Source organism: Bombina bombina, chromosome 4 (genome assembly GCF_027579735.1).
Source record: "Bombina bombina isolate aBomBom1 chromosome 4, aBomBom1.pri, whole genome shotgun sequence".
Classification (NCBI taxonomy): Eukaryota; Metazoa; Chordata; class Amphibia; order Anura; family Bombinatoridae; genus Bombina; species Bombina bombina.
Genome location: NC_069502.1, coordinates 195928223 through 195950212, shown reverse-complemented (window position 1 = coordinate 195950212; position 21990 = coordinate 195928223). Strand labels below are relative to the sequence as shown.

Below are 21990 nucleotides of genomic sequence, written 5' to 3'. Positions count from 1 at the left end.
CTCTGAGGGGATTTATGATCATACATCAGGCTTTACCCACAGCCGCTTGGGTAATGTCCATTTTACCCAGGTAATTCTAGGATTACCCAATATCTGACATTATATATATATATATATATATATATATATATATATATATATATACATACATACACACACACATATAATTATACATACAATATTCTAAAATGTTAACTTGTATTGCATAAAAACAAGATTTTTTTATTTTTTTTTAAATTGCATTAGACTATAAAAATTCCTGTATCCATTCAATAGTGTTATAAATTTCAAACTCTCACATTTATCAAACTGTCCATCATTAATAACCCATTACGATAGATGGATATACCAGCACCTCCAATACTAGAATAATTATTAAACAAATAATCCATCAACATAAACAATCAGTGTTACACAGCGTTGCTGAGCTCCCAGGGGATCTATTACTCACTTGTAGAGTAATCACCAGCACCAGCCTTTCTCTAGCTATTCTGCTGACAATGTGCAGAGAAGTATTTGGGTGTCATTCCTGCTTCCTCATCTTTACCACACCCTAGAGCAGGTGAGGGAGGACATACCTGTTTTACAACGCTATGAGTTTATTTAACCTTTGGCTGCCTGAGATGGCTGTAACATCGCATACTTGCGTTACAACCTTCTCTAGCAACCAGTGGGTTAATTCCCTGCTAGACTTCTATTTTATACATTCTCTTTTTAATCAGGCGATACGCGTGGCCTACTAAGTGGTGTAAAATGACGCGCTTCCCGTCTGGGAGGTGTGTGTGGTGTATGTCAACTAAATGTGAAAGGATCGCGGCGGAAGCTGCCAGTTGCAGTCAGTAAGGATTAGCAATGGCTGCACCGGGTAGAAAGTCTGTGTTGTTCGTATGTTTAGGTGAGTAAAGCAGGTGGTTGCTGCAAGTCCCGCTTCTAAATGTTCTGGGGATAGAGCTGTTAGCAACACATATCACCTTGTTCACGTTACGTTGGGTTCTTAGCCTGGAAAGTTATTGCACTTGGGGACTGCAGATTGTCCTTCTGGTTCCCGCAGTATATCATACACTTTTGTTACTGCACATGTGACAGTACGTTGCCTGCTAGTAATAGATACTGTAGTATCATGTGCACATGTATGTCCCATGGATGACGCTGCTGTCTACTTATTGCTACTGTATAGTGTGCACAATACTGTAGTACATTGGGCACACTTGTTATAGGCTAGAGGTGGCACTATGCTACTTTATCATTTTTAGTAACATATATATCTTATACTCTTTACTTCGTAAAGGCGACTCTTTGCTGTGCTGAGTTCTTATTACTGTTTATATATGTTTGTCACTGCCACCTCATTTCTGTAGTAGCCTGTACAATTTTATATCCCAGGGTTGTCAGTATGTTTTGAGAAAAGAACAAACTGACAACCCTGGGATATGATTGGTATGGGGTACTACAATATATATATATATATATATATCTCAAAATGTGTTCTAAAGTATGTGTGTATATATACATCAAAGGTGACATAAGGTTGCCTCCTCAGTACTGTAGTGCAGTGTACATATTTATGCCTTGGGTTGATATTCGAGTATCTGCTGCCACTGGGCGATATTTTATCCTTATTGCAGCTGTTGACTACTGTGTTTTGTGCTCAGTACCAATATGTTATTGCCTATGGGTCACACTAAGCTGGGTGGTCTTAAGTATAGGAAAGTGTTGACACATTTCATTCAGAGTCAGGAGGATAAGTTAGCTGCACATTTTAAACGCCAAGCAAGTGTGTTTGTATATAAACCTATGTAGACTAGGAATAATACAAAAAAGGCAGGTGCCAACATTAAAATGTGGGATTTGTGGTACCTACTTATTTCCCATGTGTGGTTACTCTTCATAGGTGAAACCTGGGTGTCTCCTCATTGTAGCACAGCATACCTATTACTTTCGCATGGGTGACGCTAGGTTGGGTATTCAAGTTTTATAGGGACTCTTTCAAATTTAGACTTACTGAGTACAGAATTACAACTATTATGTAAAATAAGTACAATGTAAAAAAGCTATAAAACCAAGAAAGCACATTTGCTTATTCTTGGATTTGATTTAGGGGAATCATTCACGTTACATTTTTTTCTTTCTGTTTTTTTAAAGGAATACGTTGGATATGGTTAAACTTGTGACCAGATTAGGAACTGACATTTTATTTCTCAATAGACAAACTTACTTAATTCTTTAATGGAAATTGCTGATTATTTATGCAATTTAAGGGTTTCGGTTATAACGGTGATCAGATGTTCTAGTTCATGACAATTTACTACAGTAAGTCATATGCCATGTGTGAAATGTATTTGTAACATGGCATCATCCTATGATTTCCTGACTTCTTTTAAGAAAGCATTTGTTCCAGTGGATGTGGTTTCTCATAGTGACATTTCAATTTCCACATAATTATTGAAAAGTTTGTTGCTATGTGAATGTATGGTTCCTTTTTAATCCATAAAAAAAAAATCTAGTTTGCACCAATTAGATAATATTGAAACAAACATTGTTTTTTCCCCCCATGCCAGTCCTCTGGGCACACTTAACAGGTCAGATTTTCAGGATATCTGAATTACAGCACAGGTAAAATCACCTGATCAGTAACCTTACTCTTAAAATCAACGAACAACATTCATTACAATAGGAAACCAACAATAAAGTGGACCCATAGCAATAAAATGATACAAGTTTTAAAGTGTTAATGTTTTTAATGGCTTTACGTACATGTATACATTATCAGATTGGAAAGCGGTAAAGTGCGTTAAATTCACTCATTTGACATTAAAGAAACTACAAAACACTACTTTACTTTTATGATAGGCTTATAACTGTAAATGATTATTTTGTATCTGCATTTGGAGATTGACCTAAAGTACTCCTGAAACAAAACATATCTGAAATAGGAAACTGTTTAGTCTGTTTATACATTATATTAAAAGATTTAGCTATATATAGTTGCAAATTTAAGGTTTCTTATTTTTCTCTCTTTAGGTAATATTTGCAGATCTCCCATAGCAGAAGCTGTTTTTCGAAAATTGGTAACGGATGAAGGAATTTTAAACCAGGTATGAGTGGGAATGTGTGTTTGTGTACGACATGTTTAATTGTAGAACAGCACTCTCCTTCAGATCTAGATATGCCCATAAACTGTCTTCAATGTGGGTGCAACAGCTATTGGGTCTCTCCCTGTGACCCAGCAGTAACTTATAGTACTGTATGTATTAAGGTGGCACTCTCCATAAAGTGAAAAAACTTCTTTATTAAGCTACAACATAGCAACATTTTGGGGCTAAAGAGAGGCCAATCATCCATCACCTAGTGGGCATATACCAAAATGACATTATATTAACTCTCTTCCATTTCTCAGATTTGTATTTTTTTAAAACCCACTTATATGTGGACAGATAGTTCACTATTTAGTTATTGCCCCTTTAAAAACAACCTGCTTCAGTGATTTTATTTTATTGTGAACTATCTAGTATATAAGAGAGACCACACAAAAACTTAGACTGGATCTGCCAACATATTTCAACAATAAGAAACCCAAACATGGCAGATCTATTGTCTGAGCTCATTTTTTAGAAATGGGACATCAGTCAAATCAATTGAAATTTTTGGTAACTAACCAATGTCCTAAAAAAATGTCGGGAGGAATTTGGAATGAGACGATAGAGAGAAGTATTTGTTATACAGGAGAAAAAATGGATATAGAAATTAGATACCATGCACACAAGTAGCAATGCACTCCTGGGAGTGTCTGAACACATTTGTAAGCCAATGGAAATAGACATACAAGTACAGCCACCAATAAGCAGCTAGCTCCTTAGCCTATTTAGATATGATTTTAACAAAGGATACCAAGAGAATTAAGCAAGTTAGATAATAGAAATAAATTGGTAAATTGTTTAAAATTGCATGCTCTATCTGAATCCTGAAAGAAAAAAAAAATGGATTTCATGTCCCTTTTAACAGGCTGCTTCAGTGATGTGATTTTATTGTGAGGTCTAATCTGTCCACTTATAGGTGGCTTTTAGCAAATTGAAGAAATGGGAAAGAGTTAAAGGGACAGTCTACTCTAGAATTTTTATTGTTTAAAAAGATAGCTAATACCTTTATTACCCAATCCCCAGTTTTGCATAACCAGCACTGTTATATTAATACACATTTTACCTCTGATTACCTTGTACCTAAGCCTCTGCGGACTGCCCCATTATCTCAGTTGTTTTGACAGGCATGCAGTTTGGCCAATCAGAGCAGACTCTTAACCCCTTAACGACCAAGGACATGCAGGGTATGTCCTACAAAAAACGGTCGATAAAGACCAAGGACGTACCCTTCACCTCGTAACAACATTTTTTTTTTCTTTTCACAGAAAGATCCTTTATATCTGTGAGATTTGAGGGCCACAGTGAAATTTTCATTCAATAATTTTATTTTATATTAATATCACCTATAAAAAAAGTAAAATTTAGTTTGAACAGAACTTTAATAGAAAAATACATATGTTCACATAGTATTATACACTTTAAAGACTAAAAAACAAAACAAAGTAAAATATATTAAATTATCTTGGCTCTAAGTATCAACTAAACCGCAAAACCAAAGAAGCACAAAACCTGAAGTCACACCTTTTTTTAAGTGGGTATAAAATTTCCTTTTTCTGATGATAGACGGGTACCTTTTTTTAGCCTATAATATTTCCTTGCCCATACCTCCATTTTAAATTGTTTAATGAAAAATAAAAAAAGTTCTTAAAATAGTTGGATTTGCGCCTATGTGGCAAAGTACCTTACACCCCGGACTGAAGTGTTTGATTGGTGAGTATCAGACCTCTCAGCGGTACTTTGCCACATAGGCGAAATATCACAATAGATATATAACAAAAATTGCTCTCTCGCCCTGTGTTTAAAATTGGTGGACATTATTTATTTAATATATATATATATATATATATATATATATATATATATATATATATATATATATATATATATATATATATATATATATATATATATATATATATATATATATATATATATATATATATATATATATATATATATATATATATATATATATATCAATATTACTACTCTCCCAAAAGTAAAATAGACATGGTGCTTGTAGATGATAGTCAGCTATAATAAGGTATATTACTGATCCCCAGTGAGTATTGCAGACATCGGATTCCAGCACCCTGGAGAGCAGCTCTGCTGACTCCGCTTATTATTATGCAAGGCCTTTGGTCAGCAAGTTATCATTGAAGATGTGTGTTGAAACTCAGTGCAGTCTGTTTGACCATTCTATGATTTCAAGATTATGTGCAGAATACAGAAATGAAAGTGTTAAGGTCAAACCTATGACCTTGAATCAGGCCTTGACAAAGCCGCTCCTAGACTTTTACACCTGGCTTTAAAAATGTATTTCCTAAAACCTTATTCTTTGAGTGACATATAAGAACAATATATGGACTTCTGACCCCTCATTTTCTGTATTCAGAGGATGAAGTACATGTTTATCAAACTTGTATAAATACAATATTCTAAACGTTTGCATTGAATTGCTGTTCTAGAAATGTGTTAACATGAATTTGCAATATGAGAACTTGTATTTTGGCTTTCACAAGAATAAGTAGTTCTTTTCAATTTAGTTTGATGAAACTAAACGGGTGTGATGCACTGGTTATAAACAGTGTTTTATATAGTGTTAAAATATTGGATTTGTTGCTCTTGAGAATGCTAAACCGGAAATCAATACTTGTAATGACCGGTATAGATCAAAATGAGGCTGTTGCTGTATGAATGATATATTGTTGTGTTTGATCTATGCAAACTTAATGCAAAGATCAGAGAATATAAGAAAGGTTTGCTGATAATTATTATTGCATATTCAGAATAGGAATAAGTTCCTGATAAGTATGTATCAAGCAAGGAATATTTCCAAATGATCTTCAGCCGACTTCACGCACTCACACAGACACAGCATAAAATATATACAAGTTCATTCATCCAAAACAGTCTGCAATATGGCACAAGAGTAGTAGCACTTTATGATCAGAAACTCGTTTTTAACATGAGCGCTTATGAGCAATCTAGTTGGAGATAGATTACCTTAAAGTTTGTGGCACACAGTGACTCCCGTGCAGAGAGTAGGTAGAGACTGACCTGACGGTTGCGCTACTGCGGTGTGAGTGCGACTTCCGGTCCTGATGAGGAATGTAGATCCGGCGGCCCTTTGCAGGAGAACGTAATAGCGCAAAAGAATGCAAGTAACCAGGAATGCAGGAATAGGCTATAACAAAACAATGCTGGATTGATTATTGTATGAAAGTGATAAATATACTTCCAACTCTGTAATACAGACGCTCTTAGGACTTAGTAAATGATTCAAAGACCTGAAACAAAAAACAAGACAAGAAAATAAGCATCTTTCCTTGACTTCAACAATTTCCAGGCAATGTGAGTCTGGGCCAACCCCTTTAAATAGGGTGGTTCCTGTTCCAGGGCGGGATATACCTTAAAGGTATATCACACACTCCCCCAACAGAGATCCCCCTTAATTAGCCGGCGAAGGCTTCATAGGGTATCTCCTATGAAATGCGCGGACCAGACGTGGTGCGTGTATTTCAGAGTGATGTAACCACGAGTTTTCCTCAGGGCCATAACCCTTCCATTTCAAGAAGTATTCTAGATGACCTCTTCTGAGTCTGGAATCCAGAATTTTTTCAATCTCGAACTCCTCTTGGTTGTCGATTAGGATTGGGGTATCAATTGGTATAGGAGTATTACCTGATGCCTTGTATAACTTCACAAGTGATACATGGAACGTTGGGTGAAATTTGTAGTGTGAGGGTAATTTCAGCTTAACTGTAGTTGGATTTATTATCTTATCAATTATAAAAGGTCCAATAAACTGATTCGCAAGCTTCTTAGAGGGTACGTGTAATCGGAGATGTTTAGTGGACAATAAGACTTTGTCACCTTCCTGGTACTCAGGAGCAGATCGGTGATGTTGGTCATAATAAAATTTCTGAGTTGTCTTTGCTTCAGAAAGATGTTGTTTCAGCTGATCAAGTCTTTCTTGTAACTGTTTAGAGTAGTCTGCAGCTGCGGGGGAATTAACTTCGGTGGCAGATAAGGATATGGTTGTTGGGTGAAAACCATACGTTGCGTAAAAAGGTGATACTTTTGTGGTGGCGGAAACAGAATTATTGTAGGCGAATTCTGCCATCGGAAGACAATTCACCCAATCATCTTGTTGATGAGTTATATAACAACGCAGATACTGCTCTAAAGTTTGGTTCAACCTTTCGGTTAACCCATTAGTCTGTGGGTGAAAAGCAGTAGAGAACTTAGGGTTTATTTTCAGTAGTTTACATAAGGATCTCCAAAAAGCTGAGGTGAACTGGGTACCTCTGTCAGTGATGATATTACTTGGTAGTCCATGTAGCTTTACTATATGAGCTAAAAAAACGTTAGCTGTAACATAAGCGGATGGCAGACCTTTTAAAGGTATGAAATGCCCTAACTTTGTAAGATGGTCTACTACGACTAATATCGTGTTATAGTGTTGTGAATTGGGTAATTCTACTATATAATCCATCGATATTGTCTCCCAGGGTCTCTCAGGAATGGGCAGAGGAGATAACAGCCCTATCGGGCCTTTATGGTCTATTTTATTCCTGGCACAGGTGTCACATGATAAAACATAATCCTGTATAGACTGATCCATCTGTGGCCACCAAAAGAGACGTCTAGTTTTTTCTATGGTTTTCTGTATACCACTATGACCTGCCAGAGGTATATCATGTGTGTGATGCATTATTTGCTTTCTTAATATAGATGGTACATATAGTCTTTTATTGTGATAGAATAATCCAGTCTTATTATTTTGGATACATGTGTTAGGTTTCGTGGGTTCACTTTTTAAAGCCTTTTTAATTTCTTCTTCTAGAGGTGTTAAGACTCCTATGAATCTTTCAGGAGGTATAATTGGACTGAGATTATCTATGTTAGTTTGTTCATAGAGTCGTGATAATGCATCAGCTTTGGTATTTAACACCCCAGGCCTATATGTTATTAGGAAATCAAATCTGTCTAAGAACAGTGAGCATCTTACCTGTCTGGCTGATAAGGTTTTGCTTTGCTTTAAATATTGTAGATTTTTGTGGTCGGTGTAAATTTTAAATGGTTCAATAGTGCCCTCTTATAAATGTCTCCATTGTTCCAATGATACCTTAATAGCTAGTAATTCTTTGTCACCTATACTATAGTTATTCTCTGCAGAGGTGAATCTTCTAGAGTAGAAGGCCACAGGATGTATCTCTGTTTTTTCCTTATTATATTGAGACAATACCGCCCCAATTCCAGAAGTGGAGGCATCCACCTCCAATACATACTGTAATTTTGGGTCTGGTATATGTAATAAAGGAGCGGCACCAAATCTGTGTTTTAATACATCAAAAGCTTGTTGGGCTTCATCTGTCCATTTGTATCGGTGTTTTTTGCTAGTAAGTTGGGTCAATGGTTTTACTATATTGGAAAAATTGTCAATAAATTTACGATAGTAGTTAGCGAATCCTATAAATCTCTGTAGAGCACGTATAGAATTAGGTATGGGCCAATGAATCACTGCTGACACCTTGTCAGGATCCATCTGGATCTTGTCAGGTGTTATGATATATCCTAAGAACTTGATTTTATCCACATGAAAAAGACATTTTTCCTTTTTTGCATAAAGTTTATGTTCCTTTAACCTTGTTAAGACCCATCTTACATGTCTTTTATGTTCCTCCAGTGTTCTGGAATAAATCAATATATCGTCTAGGTAAATTATGACGCATATATCCATTAAATCATGAAAGATTTTGTTTATGAAATGCTGGAATGTACCGGGAGCATTACTCAACCCAAATGGCATAACGTTATATTGGAACAGACCGTATCTAGTGCGGAATGCAGTTTTCCATTCATCGCCCTCTTTCATGCGGATAAGATTGTAAGCTCCCTTCAGGTCTAACTTAGTGTAGATGGTAGCACCCTTTAAACGTTCAATTAATTCTGGAATTAATGGTAAAGGGTACCTATTCTTGACAGTTACTGCATTTAATGCTCTATAGTCAATTATCGGTCTTAAAGTGCCATCCTTATTCTTGACCAAAAACATTCCTGCAGCTGCAGGGGAAGTTGAATGAGAAATAAACCCTTTTCTCAAATTATCGTCTAAATAAGATCTCAAGTAGACTAGCTCAGTTTGTGATAATGGGTACATTTTCCCATGAGGTATAATTGCTCCAGGTACAAGATCTATTGGACAATCAAATTGTCTGTGTGGAGGTAGATTTTCTGCCTCCACCATATCGAACACCTCTGCCAAATCCTGATAGACTGTAGGGACAATTTCCTTCACAGTAGCAATAATGCTATGGGGAAAACATGTAGTCTTACAGTAAGTAGAATTTAATATAAGTTTTGACTCTGCCCAGTTAATTTCGGGGTTATGTCTCTGCAACCAAGTATAACCTAGGATACTAGTATGAAGTGCTATGGGTATTACATCATAGCTGATATATTCAGTGTGACCCGTGTCTATTGTGGTTAACAATGGTATTGTCTGGTGTGTGATTGGTCCCTTTTTGATTAGAGTTCCATCAATAGATTTGACATAAACAGGGTTTTGTTTACACACAAGAGGTATTTTATTATTTACAACATACAGGGAATCTATATAGTTTCCGGATGCACCAGAATCAATCAACGCCCTGCACTGGATACTTTCCTGATCCCACTGTAAAGAGAGAACCAATGTCAATTGCATATTCTCTGAGATATGGCATATGTTATGTATCTCATTTTGCTTACCCTTCTTTTGTCGTTGTAGTAGTGGACACTGTGAGACAATGTGTTCCTTTTTTCCACAATAGAGACATAGGTTTTCCAACCTTCTTCTTGCTTTTTCTTCCTCTGAGAGAGGACCCTTAATAACGCCAATCTCCATTGGTGAGGAACCTGTCGTCGTCCTCTCTGATGGAGTGGTATACATATATGATTTTTTAGGAATGTAATCAGATGTGGCCTTCTCGGCACGCCTTTCTCTAATCCTTCTATCAATTGAGGTGCTCAGTTTTATGAGAGCTGAGAGACTATCCGGCATATCCTGTCTGGATAGCTCATCCTTAAGAGTCTCAGACAAACCCAGCCTGAACTGATTTTTTAAACTGATCTGATTCCATTGGGAGTCTACTGCCCACATCTGGAAATCAGTAGTGTACTCCTCCACTGTCCGCTTCCCTTGTTTGAGGGAGCGCAAATTTGTTTCTGCTAATATCTGAGAGTCAGTATCCTCATAAAGATTAGCCATTGCTTGGAAAAAATCCTGTAAGGAATCTAAAATAGGATCATTGTTCTCATAATACCTATTTGCCCAGGTCCGGGGCTCACCTTGTAGGAATGATATGGTGGTACACACTTTTATACGATTTGAATGATAGGTGCGTGGTCTCAATGAAAATAGCAAATGACAAGCAGTTTTAAAATCCCTAAACTCTTGCCTTTTGCCAGAAAAGGGTTGTGGATACTGAATATGTGGCTCAGGTACCTCGCTACTTTTAGCGGCCATGTAGTCTTTAAGCACCGTTTTAATAGCTAGATTCTCTGCTTGCACTTCAGTCAATGCATGTGCCAGATAATCTAACTTTTGTTCAATACTATTAAACTGACTCTCTATTTCCTCAGGAGTCATAATAGCAACAATTCCTTATTTCAACACTAAAATTATGGCCTGGAAATTATGTGATGCACTGGTTATAAACCGTGTTTTATATAGTGTTAAAATATTGGATTTGTTGCTCTTGAGAATGCTAAACCGGAAATCAATACTTGTAATGACCGGTATAGATCAAAATGAGGCTGTTGCTGTATGAATGATATATTGTTGTGTTTGATCTATGCAAACTTAATGCAAAGATCAGAGAATATAAGAAAGGTTTGCTGATAATTATTATTGCATATTCAGAATAGGAATAAGTTCCTGATAAGTATGTATCAAGCAAGGAATATTTCCAAATGATCTTCAGCCGACTTCACGCACTCACACAGACACAGCATAAAATATATACAAGTTCATTCATCCAAAACAGTCTGCAATATGGCACAAGAGTAGTAGCACTTTATGATCAGAAACTCGTTTTTAACATGAGCGCTTATGAGCAATCTAGTTGGAGATAGATTACCTTAAAGTTTGTGGCACACAGTGACTCCCGTGCAGAGAGTAGGTAGAGACTGACCTGACGGTTGCGCTACTGCGGTGTGAGTGCGACTTCCGGTCCTGATGAGGAATGTAGATCCGGCGGCCCTTTGCAGGAGAACGTAATAGCGCAAAAGAATGCAAGTAACCAGGAATGCAGGAATAGGCTATAACAAAACAATGCTGGATTGATTATTGTATGAAAGTGATAAATATACTTCCAACTCTGTAATACAGACGCTCTTAGGACTTAGTAAATGATTCAAAGACCTGAAACAAAAAACAAGACAAGAAAATAAGCATCTTTCCTTGACTTCAACAATTTCCAGGCAATGTGAGTCTGGGCCAACCCCTTTATATAGGGTGGTTCCTGTTCCAGGGCGGGATATACCTTAAAGGTATATCACAACGGGTTATCTGCTTTATCTGGCTCTGTAAGCGGAGTAAATACATATATTCTACTTCATTTAACAAATAGATATCTAAAACCATGCAGGGTTTTCTAGCATAATGTCCTGGGGCCATAGTTAAGCTCAGAAATGCTTACCAGCAACACACAATGCTGTGCACATGCATAATATATGTAGATATTTTTTTTCTCTCACACTGACCTGTTTGTGAGGGTGGGGAGCATTCCAGTGGTGCCCCTCATTTCAAAATGTTGCTCACTTCTGTTTTGAAGTAATGTACATGTAATATGTTCTTTGTGTTTTACTGTGGTAGTATATGGGTTAGAAACACAATGGGATAGGCACTATGCAGGAACAAAATATATTAAATCAAGCACATTTTTTTTATTTTTTTGTGTTTGCAAGTCCAAATTATTTGTCTGTAAAAACTACCCATTAAGAAATAGCATTACAAGGGACAACTTTTTTTTCTTCTAGTGGAACATAGACAGTGCTGCTACCTCTACATATGAAATAGGAAACCCACCTGATTATCGAGGCCAAGCCTGCATGAGGAAGCATGGCATATCAATGAGTCATACTGCCAGGCAGGTACTGTACAATGATTTCTTTCTAAATTGAAGCATCTCAATTGTTTTGTGTTGCAGTGGGCGATAGACAGTGCTGCTACTTCTGACTGGAACGTGGGTTGCTCCCCTGATTCAAGGGCCCTAAACTGCTTAAAAACCCATGGTACCGAAACGACTCATAAAGCTCAACAGGTATAGGATAGCACATTTTATTCTAAGTTGCAGATGTAATCAATACAGTTTCCACATACTATATTTTTATTTATTATTTTTTTTATTTTTTTTTTAGAGTTTTAAGTTGTTTGCTTTGTTATTAATGTTTGGGATCAAGGCTTTACTTTAACTAAAACTAATTTAGTAGACTGAATTTCAAACCGTGATTGTTTTGTTCTTAAGAAGTTTTTGACATTCATGGTCTTACAGAGGAATATGTGTAAATCAGTTGTATAAAATATTCCATTAAAGGGATATGAAACCCAATTTTTGTCTTTCATGATTCAGATAGAGCATGCAGTTTTAAACAACTTCCTAATTTACTCCTATCAATTTTTCTTTGTTCTCTTGGTATCTTTATTTGAAAAAACCCCCACAGGAATGTAAGCTTAGGATCCGGCCCATTTTTGGTTCAGGAACCTGGGTAGCGCTTGCTGTTTGGTGGCTAAATGTAGCCACCAATCAGCAAGCACTACCCAGGGTTCTGGACCAAAAATGGGCCGGATCCTAAGCTTACAGTCCTGTTTTTATTGGGGGGGAGATGCCAAGAGAACGAAGAAAAATTGATAGTTGGAGTAAATTAGAGCATGCAATTTTAAGCAACTTTCTATCTGAATCAAGAAAGAAAAAAACATGGGTTTCATATTCCTTTAAATATGCTTAAGGAAAAACAGTTTAATTGTTAAAGTAGGGCAGTACTTAACAAAAATGTTTGGCCATCCCTATAAGATATATATCCACAGCTGCAAGGCCTAGAAAGGGTCCGGTTGCACCAAGCTAAATGTTTGGTACAGATGGTTGCAGCCATTAGGGAGAAGTGTGTGTGGGGGGGGGGGGAATCCATGGGTGTCTTGGGGACTGAACTAGGGCACCAAGGCCTAATTTTAAGGTGCCAGTAGTTCCCTGGTGCCTGAGTTTGTTGAGGCCTGATATAGTAATATTATGTGACCTCCAAAAAGTGATGGGAAATTTAAAATAGTGGGAAACTAAGAATACAAGAGTGGTTTCCTTTAGGGATGCACCGAAATTTCGGTCCGCAGAAAGTTTCGGCCGAAAATGGCATTTTTGGCCGTTTCGGTTTTCGGTTATTTTGCCTGTTATTTTCGGTAAAATTATTGTGTAGCATGTTTCAAATGTGATGCTAGCCTAGAGCTGCTTTTTAAGTTTATTACTTGACTTGCTGTTCTGCATATGAGTTTTCTAGGACTATATTTTATTTGGATAATTGGTAAAAAACAAACTGTTAAATATGATTCTGTTACATAGAACTAAATGAAGAATAATACAGTATATTGATATTTATAATTGTTTTAAGTAGGGATGCACCAAAATTTTGGTCGCAGAAACATTTTGGCCGAAAATGGCATTATTTTTTGCCTGTTTTTTTTTTTTTTTTTTTCTTGGTAAAATTATTGTGTAGCATATTGTTTAAAGATATTTCTTTCATGTAATTAGCAAGAGTCCATGAGCTAGTGACGTATGGGATATACATTCCTACCAGGAGGGGCAAAGTTTCCCAAACCTCAAAATGCCTATAAATACACCCCTCACCACACCCACAATTCAGTTTTACAAACTTTGCCTCCGATGGAGGTGGTGAAGTAAGTTTGTGCTAGATTCTACGTTGATATGCGCTCCGCAGCAAGTTGGAGCCCGGTTTTCCTCTCAGCGTGCAGTGAATGTCAGAGGGATGTGAGGAGAGTATTGCCTATTTGAATGCAGTGATCTCCTTCTACGGGGTCTATTTCATAGGTTCTCTGTTATCGGTCGTAGAGATTCATCTCTTACCTCCCTTTTCAGATCGACGATATACTCTTATATATACCATTACCTCTGCTGATTCTCGTTTCAGTACTGGTTTGGCTTTCTACAAACATGTAGATGAGTGTCCTGGGGTAAGTAAATCTTATTTTCTGTGACACTCTAAGCTATGGTTGGGCACTTTGTTTATAAAGTTCTAAATATATGTATTCAAACATTTATTTGCCTTGACTCAGAATGTTCAGCTTTCCTTATTTTCAGACAGTCAGTTTCATATTTGGGATAATGCATTTGATTTAATCATTTTTTCTTACCTTCAAAAATTTGACTCTTCCCTGTGGGCTGTTAGGCTCGCGGGGGCTGAAAATGCTTCATTTTATTGCGTAATTCTTGGCGCGGACTTTTTTTGGCGCAAAAAAATCTATTTCCGTTTCCGGCGTCATACGTGTCGCCGGAAGTTGCGTCATTTTTTGACGTTATTTTGCGCCAAAAATGTCGGCGTTCCGGATGTGGCGTCATTTTTGGCGCCAAAAGCATTTAGGCGCCAAATAATGTGGGCGTCTTATTTGGCGCGAAAAAATATGGGCGTCGCTTTTGTCTCCACATTATTTAAGTTTCATTTTTTATTGCTTCTGGTTGCTAGAAGCTTGTTCTTTGGCATTTTTTCCCATTCCTGAAACTGTCATTTAAGGAATTTGATAAATTTTGCTTTATATATATATGTTGTTTTTTCTCTTACATATTGCAAGATGTCTCACGTTGCATCTGAGTCAGAAGATACTACAGGAAAATCGCTGTCTAGTGCTGAATCTACCAAAGCTAAGTGTATCTGCTGTAAACTTTTGGTAGCTATTCCTCCAGCTGTTATTTGTATTGATTGTCATGACAAACTTGTTAAAGCAGATAATATTTCCTTTAGTAAAGTACCATTGCCTGTTGCAGTTCCTTCAACATCTAAGGTGCAGAATGTTCCTGATAATATAAGAGATTTTGTTTCTGAATCCATAAAGAAGGCTATGTCTGTTATTTCTCCTAGTAAACGTAAAAAATCTTTTAAAACTTCTCTCCCTACAGATGAATTTTTAAATGAACATCATCATTCTGATTCTGATGATTCCTCTGGTTCAGAGGATTCTGTCTCTGAGGTTGATGCTGATAAATCTTCATATTTATTTAAAATGGAATTTATTCGTTCTTTACTTAAAGAAGTACTAATTGCTTTAGAAATAGAGGATTCTGGTCCTCTTGATACTAATTCTAAACGTTTAGATAAGGTATTTAAAGCTCCTGTGGTTATTCCAGAAGTTTTTCCTGTTCCTAATGCTATTTCTGCAGTAATTTCCAAAGAATGGGATAATTTGGGTAATTCATTTACTCCTTCTAAACGTTTTAAGCAATTATATCCTGTGCCGTCTGACAGATTAGAATTTTGGGACAAGATCCCTAAAGTTGATGGGGCTATTTCTACCCTTGCTAAACGTACTACTATTCCTACGTCAGATGGTACTTCGTTTAAGGATCCTCTAGATAGGAAAATTGAATCCTTTCTAAGAAAAGCTTATTTGTGTTCAGGTAATCTTCTTAGACCTGCTATATCTTTGGCTGATGTTGCTGCAGCTTCAACTTTTTGGTTGGAAACTTTAGCGCAACAAGTAACACATCGTGATTCTCATGATATTATTATTCTTCAGCATGCTAATAATTTTATCTGTGATGCCATTTTTGATATTATCAGAGTTGATGTCAGGTTTATGTCTCTAGCTATTTTAGCTAGAAGAGCTTTATGGCTTAAAACTTGGAATGCTGATATGGCTTCTAAATCAACTTTACTTTCCATTTCTTTCCAGGGTAACAAATTATTTGGTTCTCAGTTGGATTCCATTATTTCAACTGTTACTGGTGGGAAAGGAACTTTTTTACCACAGGATAAAAAATCTAAAGGTAAAAACAGGGCTAATAATCGTTTTCGTTCCTTTCGTTTCAACAAAGAACAAAAGCCTGATCCTTCATCCTCAGGAGCAGTTTCAGTTTGGAAACAATCTCCAGTCTGGAATAAATCCAAGCCAGCTAGAAAGGCAAAGCCTGCTTCTAAGTCCACATGAAGGTGCGGCCCTCATTCCAGCTCAGCTGGTAGGGGGCAGGTTACGTTTTTTCAAAGAAATTTGGATCAATTCTGTTCACAATCTTTGGATTCAGAGCATTGTTTCAGAAGGGTACAGAATTGGTTTCAAGATGAGACCTCCTGCAAAGAGATTTTTTCTTTCCCGTGTCCCAGTAAATCCAGTTAAAGCTCAAGCATTTCTGAAATGTGTTTCAGATCTAGAGTTGACTGGAGTAATTATGCCAGTTCCAGTTCCGGAACAGGGGATGGGGTTTTATTCAAATCTCTTCATTGTACCAAAGAAGGAGAATTCTTTCAGACCAGTTCTGGATCTAAAAATATTGAATCGTTATGTAAGGATACCAACGTTCAAGATGGTAACTGTAAGGACTATCTTACCTTTTGTTCAGCAAGGGAATTATATGTCCACAATAGATTTACAGGATGCATATCTGCATATTCCGATTCATCCAGATCATTATCAGTTCCTGAGATTCTCTTTTCTGGACAAGCATTACCAGTTTGTGGCTCTGCCGTTTGGCCTAGCTACAGCTCCAAGAATTTTTACAAAGGTTCTCGGTGCCCTTCTGTCTGTAATCAGAGAACAGGGTATTGTGGTATTTCCTTATTTGGACGATATCTTGGTACTTGCTCAGTCTTTACATTTAGCAGAATCTCATACGAATCGACTTGTGTTGTTTCTTCAAGATCATGGTTGGAGGATCAATTTACCAAAAAGTTCTTTGATTCCTCAGACAAGGGTAACCTTTCTGGGTTTCCAGATGGATTCAGTGTCCATGACTCTGTCTTTAACAGACAAGAGACGTCTAAAATTGATTGCAGCTTGTCGAAACCTTCAGTCACAATCATTCCCTTCGGTAGCCTTATGCATGGAAATTCTAGGTCTTATGACTGCTGCATCGGACGCGATCCCCTTTGCTCGTTTTCACATGCGACCTCTTCAGCTCTGTATGCTGAAGCAATGGTGCAAGGATTACACGAAGATATCTCAATTAATATCTTTAAAACCGATTGTTCGACACTCTCTAACATGGTGGACAGATCACCATCGTTTAATTCAGGGGGCTTCTTTTGTGCTTCCGACCTGGACTGTAATTTCAACAGATGCAAGTCTCACAGGTTGGGGAGCTGTGTGGGGATCTCTGACGGCACAAGGAGTTTGGGAATCTCAGGAGGTGAGATTACCGATCAATATTTTGGAACTCCGTGCAATTTTCAGAGCTCTTCAGTTTTGGCCTCTTCTGAAGAGAGAATCGTTCATTTGTTTTCAGACAGACAATGTCACAACTGTGGCATACATCAATCATCAAGGAGGGACTCACAGTCCTCTGGCTATGAAAGAAGTATCTCGAATTTTGGTTTGGGCGGAATCCAGCTCCTGTCTAATCTCTGCGGTTCATATCCCAGGTGTAGACAATTGGGAAGCGGATTATCTCAGTCGCCAAACGTTGCATCCGGGCGAATGGTCTCTTCACCCAGAGGTATTTCTTCAGATTGTTCAAATGTGGGAACTTCCAGAAATAGATCTGATGGCGTCCCATCTAAACAAGAAACTTCCCAGGTATCTGTCCAGATCCCGGGATCCTCAGGCGGAGGCAGTGGATGCATTATCACTTCCTTGGAAGTATCATCCTGCCTATATCTTTCCGCCTCTAGTTCTTCTTCCAAGAGTAATCTCCAAGATTCTGAAGGAATGCTCGTTTGTTCTGCTGGTAGCTCCGGCATGGCCTCACAGGTTTTGGTATGCGGATCTTGTCCGGATGGCCTCTTGCCAACCGTGGACTCTTCCGTTAAGACCAGACCTTCTGTCACAAGGTCCTTTTTTCCATCAGGATCTGAAATCCTTAAATTTAAAGGTATGGAGATTGAACGCTTGATTCTTGGTCAAAGAGGTTTCTCTGACTCTGTGATTAATACTATGTTACAGGCTCGTAAATCTGTATCCAGAGAGATATATTATAGAGTCTGGAAGACTTATATTTCTTGGTGTCTTTCTCATCATTTTTCCTGGCATTCTTTTAGAATACCGAGAATTTTACAGTTTCTTCAGGATGGTTTAGATAAGGGTTTGTCCGCAAGTTCTTTGAAAGGACAAATCTCTGCTCTTTCTGTTCTTTTTCACAGAAAGATTGCTATTCTTCCTGATATTCATTCTTTTGTACAAGCTTTGGTTCGTATAAAACCTGTCATTAAGTCAATTTCTCCTCCTTGGAGTTTGAATTTGGTTCTGGGAGCTCTTCAAGCTCCTCCGTTTGAACCTATGCATTCATTGGACATTAAATTACTTTCTTGGAAAGTTTTGTTCCTTTTGGCCATCTCTTCTGCCAGAAGAGTTTCTGAATTATCTGCTCTTTCTTGTGAGTCTCCTTTTCTGATTTTTCATCAGGATAAGGCGGTGTTGCGAACTTCTTTTGAATTTTTACCTAAAGTTGTGAATTCCAACAACATTAGTAGAGAAATTGTGGTTCCTTCATTATGTCCTAATCCTAAGAATTTTAAGGAGAAATCGTTACATTCTTTGGATGTTGTTAGAGCTTTGAAATATTATGTTGAAGCTACGAAATCTTTCCGTAAGACTTCTAGTTTATTTGTTATCTTTTCCGGTTCTAGAAAAGGCCAGAAAGCTTCTGCCATTTCTTTGGCATCTTGGTTGAAATCTTTAATTCATCTTGCCTATGTTGAGTCGGGTAAAACTCCGCCTCAGAGAATTACAGCTCATTCTACTAGGTCAGTTTCTACTTCCTGGGCGTTTAGGAATGAAGCTTCGGTTGACCAGATTTGCAAAGCAGCAACTTGGTCCTCTTTGCATACTTTTACTAAATTCTACCATTTTGATGTATTTTCTTCTTCTGAAGCAGTTTTTGGTAGAAAAGTACTTCAGGCAGCGGTTTCAGTTTGAATCTTCTGCTTATGTTTTTCGTTAAACTTTATTTTGGGTGTGGATTATTTTCAGCAGGAATTGGCTGTCTTTATTTTATCCCTCCCTCTCTAGTGACTCTTGTGTGGAAAGATCCACATCTTGGGTAGTCATTATCCCATACGTCACTAGCTCATGGACTCTTGCTAATTACATGAAAGAAAACATAATTTATGTAAGAACTTACCTGATAAATTCATTTCTTTCATATTAGCAAGAGTCCATGAGGCCCGCCCTTTTTTTGTGGTGGTTTTGATTTTGTATAAAGCACAATTATTCCAATTCCTTATTTTATATGCTTTCGCACTTTTTTATCACCCCACTTCTTGGCTATTCGTTAAACTGAATTGTGGGTGTGGTGGGGGTGTATTTATAGGCATTTTGAGGTTTGGGAAACTTTGCCCCTCCTGGTAGGAATGTATATCCCATACGTCACTAGCTCATGGACTCTTGCTAATATGAAAGAAATGAATTTATCAGGTAAGTTCTTACATAAATTATGTTTTTTTGTCCAATTTTAGTGTGTTACTTTCAATAAAAGTATGGGCTTTTTTTATTGGCTCTAATTATGCAATAAAAAAAACTAAAAAAACTTTTCGGCCAAGTGCATCCCGGATTTTCGGTTTCGGTCCAGAATTTCCATTTCGGTGCATCACTAGTTTCCTTTTATGTTTCACTATAATAATGAAGAATATTTTAAAGGGACAGTCTACCATAGAATTTTTATTGTTTTAAAAGATAGATAATCCCTTTATTACCCATTCCCCAGTTTTTCATAACCAACACAGTTATATTAATATACTTTTTACCTCTGTGATTACCTTGTATCTAGGAACCTTCTTCCAGCCCCCTGATCACATGACTGTGACTGTTTATTATATATTGTCTTAAATTTAGCATTGTTTTGTGCTAAATCTTAAATAACTCCCTGTGCCTGAACACAGTGTTATCTATATAGCCCACGTGTACTTTCTGTCTCTTTGTGTTGAAAAGAAATTTACAAAGCATGTGATAAGAGGCAGCCCTCAAAGGCTTAGAAATTAGCATATGAGCCTACCTATGTTTAGTTTAAACTAAGAATACCATGAGAAAAAAGCAAATTTGATGATAAAAGTAAATTGGAAAGTTGATTAAAATTAAAAGTACTATCTGAATAATGAGTTTAATTTATACTAGACTGCCCCTTTAAGTATTTAGTCTGTTTTACATTATTATAATTGAGAAAATACAATAAGATGGCTTTCTAGATTTGCCAGGCCCTGACCTAGGGCTAGATGTGCACATTCTTCAAATCCCCTCCTTACTATAGGAGACCCTATATAAAGCCAGCTAAACCGCAGTCAGAGCTGTTATGGTGTACATACTTATTTGACAGTACTTTTCTTGTATGCAAAACTGGTGTTTGAGCTGACTACCGTTTTATCCTGCAGTTAACAGAGTTGTGTTTAGCTTGAATGAAGAAAGATGTGTGATAGTTTCATCAGGGGAGTTAGCAATGTTCATGAGTGAGCATTTCAAATTAAATTAGGGGAGCGCAACCATAGATCATACTTTTTTAGTATCGTATATTCATAAGTATACAATTCCTCCTTTTTTTTTTTTTCTTTTTTTTTTTTTCCCTTCCGGCCTGTTTTAAAAATGATTTTGTTTCTGACAATTAAAGACAGCACCATTGTATAGTTAGTCATGCAAACAATAGATTGATTATATTTAGCATGAAAGAAGAGAAAAGATCATGAAGGCTTTAAACCAAAACAAAAGTCAACTTTGGGCTTTCATATAAAGGTCTAATAATTCTATTGAAATAGGAATGGAAAGATACTAACGGCTTGGTCATAGTGGACGCAGTGTCACTTTATTCCACAATACCCCATGAGGAGGGCATTAAGGCAATAGATCTATTTTTACAATCTTTTACAGAATATACAATTGAATTTCAAAAATGTATTCTGAGGATCACTAAATGTTTGCTCACCCACAATTTTTTTTCAGTTTCAGGGGTTTTCTATCTCCAAAGATGTGGAACTGCAATGTTTTTAGATTGGTGGGAATTTTTCCACATCTTTGGCGATAGAAACCCGTTCAAAAATGATATATTGATGTACAGGAGGTACATCGATGACCTATTTATATGGAGTGACTCGAGAGATAAGATCTTGCCTTTTTGTTAATTATCTTAACAATAATCAGATTGGGCTCAGTTTTACATTTGAGAGCAATACTTCTGTCATTAACTATCTGGAGTCATCCCTTACTGGATCTAGGGATGGGAGGATAGTTACTAAAGTTTATAGGAAGCCTATTACTGGGAACTCTTTATTACATGGGTAGAGCTGCCATCCCAGACATACAGCTGTGGCTAAAGGGGAATTTACCCGCTTAAAGAGAAATTGCTCTAGTAGCGATTAATTCAAAATTACAAGCCAATGATTTGGAGGTCAGACTGAGAGACAGGGGGTACCCATAGTTTCAGCTAGAACACAAATAGAATTGAAACAGAGAACTAACTTTTATTAAAGGGTTCCAACAAGGATAATACAAAAACATTTAAAGGTGTTAACTTTGTAACCAGTTACAGTATACAGTTTCCTCAAATAGCGAAAATAGTTAAACATTTTCCAATTCTAGCTGCAGACGACAAGCTGACAGATATTGTCAAACAGGGATTCAGATGTAGTTCCAGAAAGTGTCCAACCTTAGGATCCATTTTATCGCCTACAC

At 37.1% G+C, this 21990-nt stretch overlaps 2 protein-coding genes across 4 annotated transcripts in view; one reads left to right on the top strand and one right to left on the bottom strand.

The window, feature by feature from the left end:
* Window positions 1-749, bottom strand: part of SH3YL1 (SH3 and SYLF domain containing 1) — a 307999-nt gene extending 307250 nt beyond the window's left edge. For both annotated transcript variants that reach the window (XM_053709734.1, XM_053709736.1), the window contains exon 1: window positions 452-749. In XM_053709734.1, the coding sequence (XP_053565709.1) occupies window position 452 (1 nt within the window). In that variant the 5' untranslated portion in view covers window positions 453-749. The remainder of the gene's footprint in view (window positions 1-451) is intronic.
* The window catches only part of ACP1 (acid phosphatase 1), a 67246-nt gene continuing 46002 nt past the window's right edge, over window positions 747-21990 (top strand). Inside the window, exons 1-3 of one of the 2 annotated variants that reach the window (XM_053709738.1) lie at window positions 747-895; window positions 3022-3095; window positions 12335-12448. In XM_053709738.1, the coding sequence (XP_053565713.1) occupies window positions 853-895; window positions 3022-3095; window positions 12335-12448 (231 nt within the window). In that variant the 5' untranslated portion in view covers window positions 747-852. Of the gene's footprint in view, window positions 896-3021; window positions 3096-12164; window positions 12279-12334; window positions 12449-21990 lie in introns of both variants that reach the window. The other variant, XM_053709737.1, reaches the window with a different exon arrangement.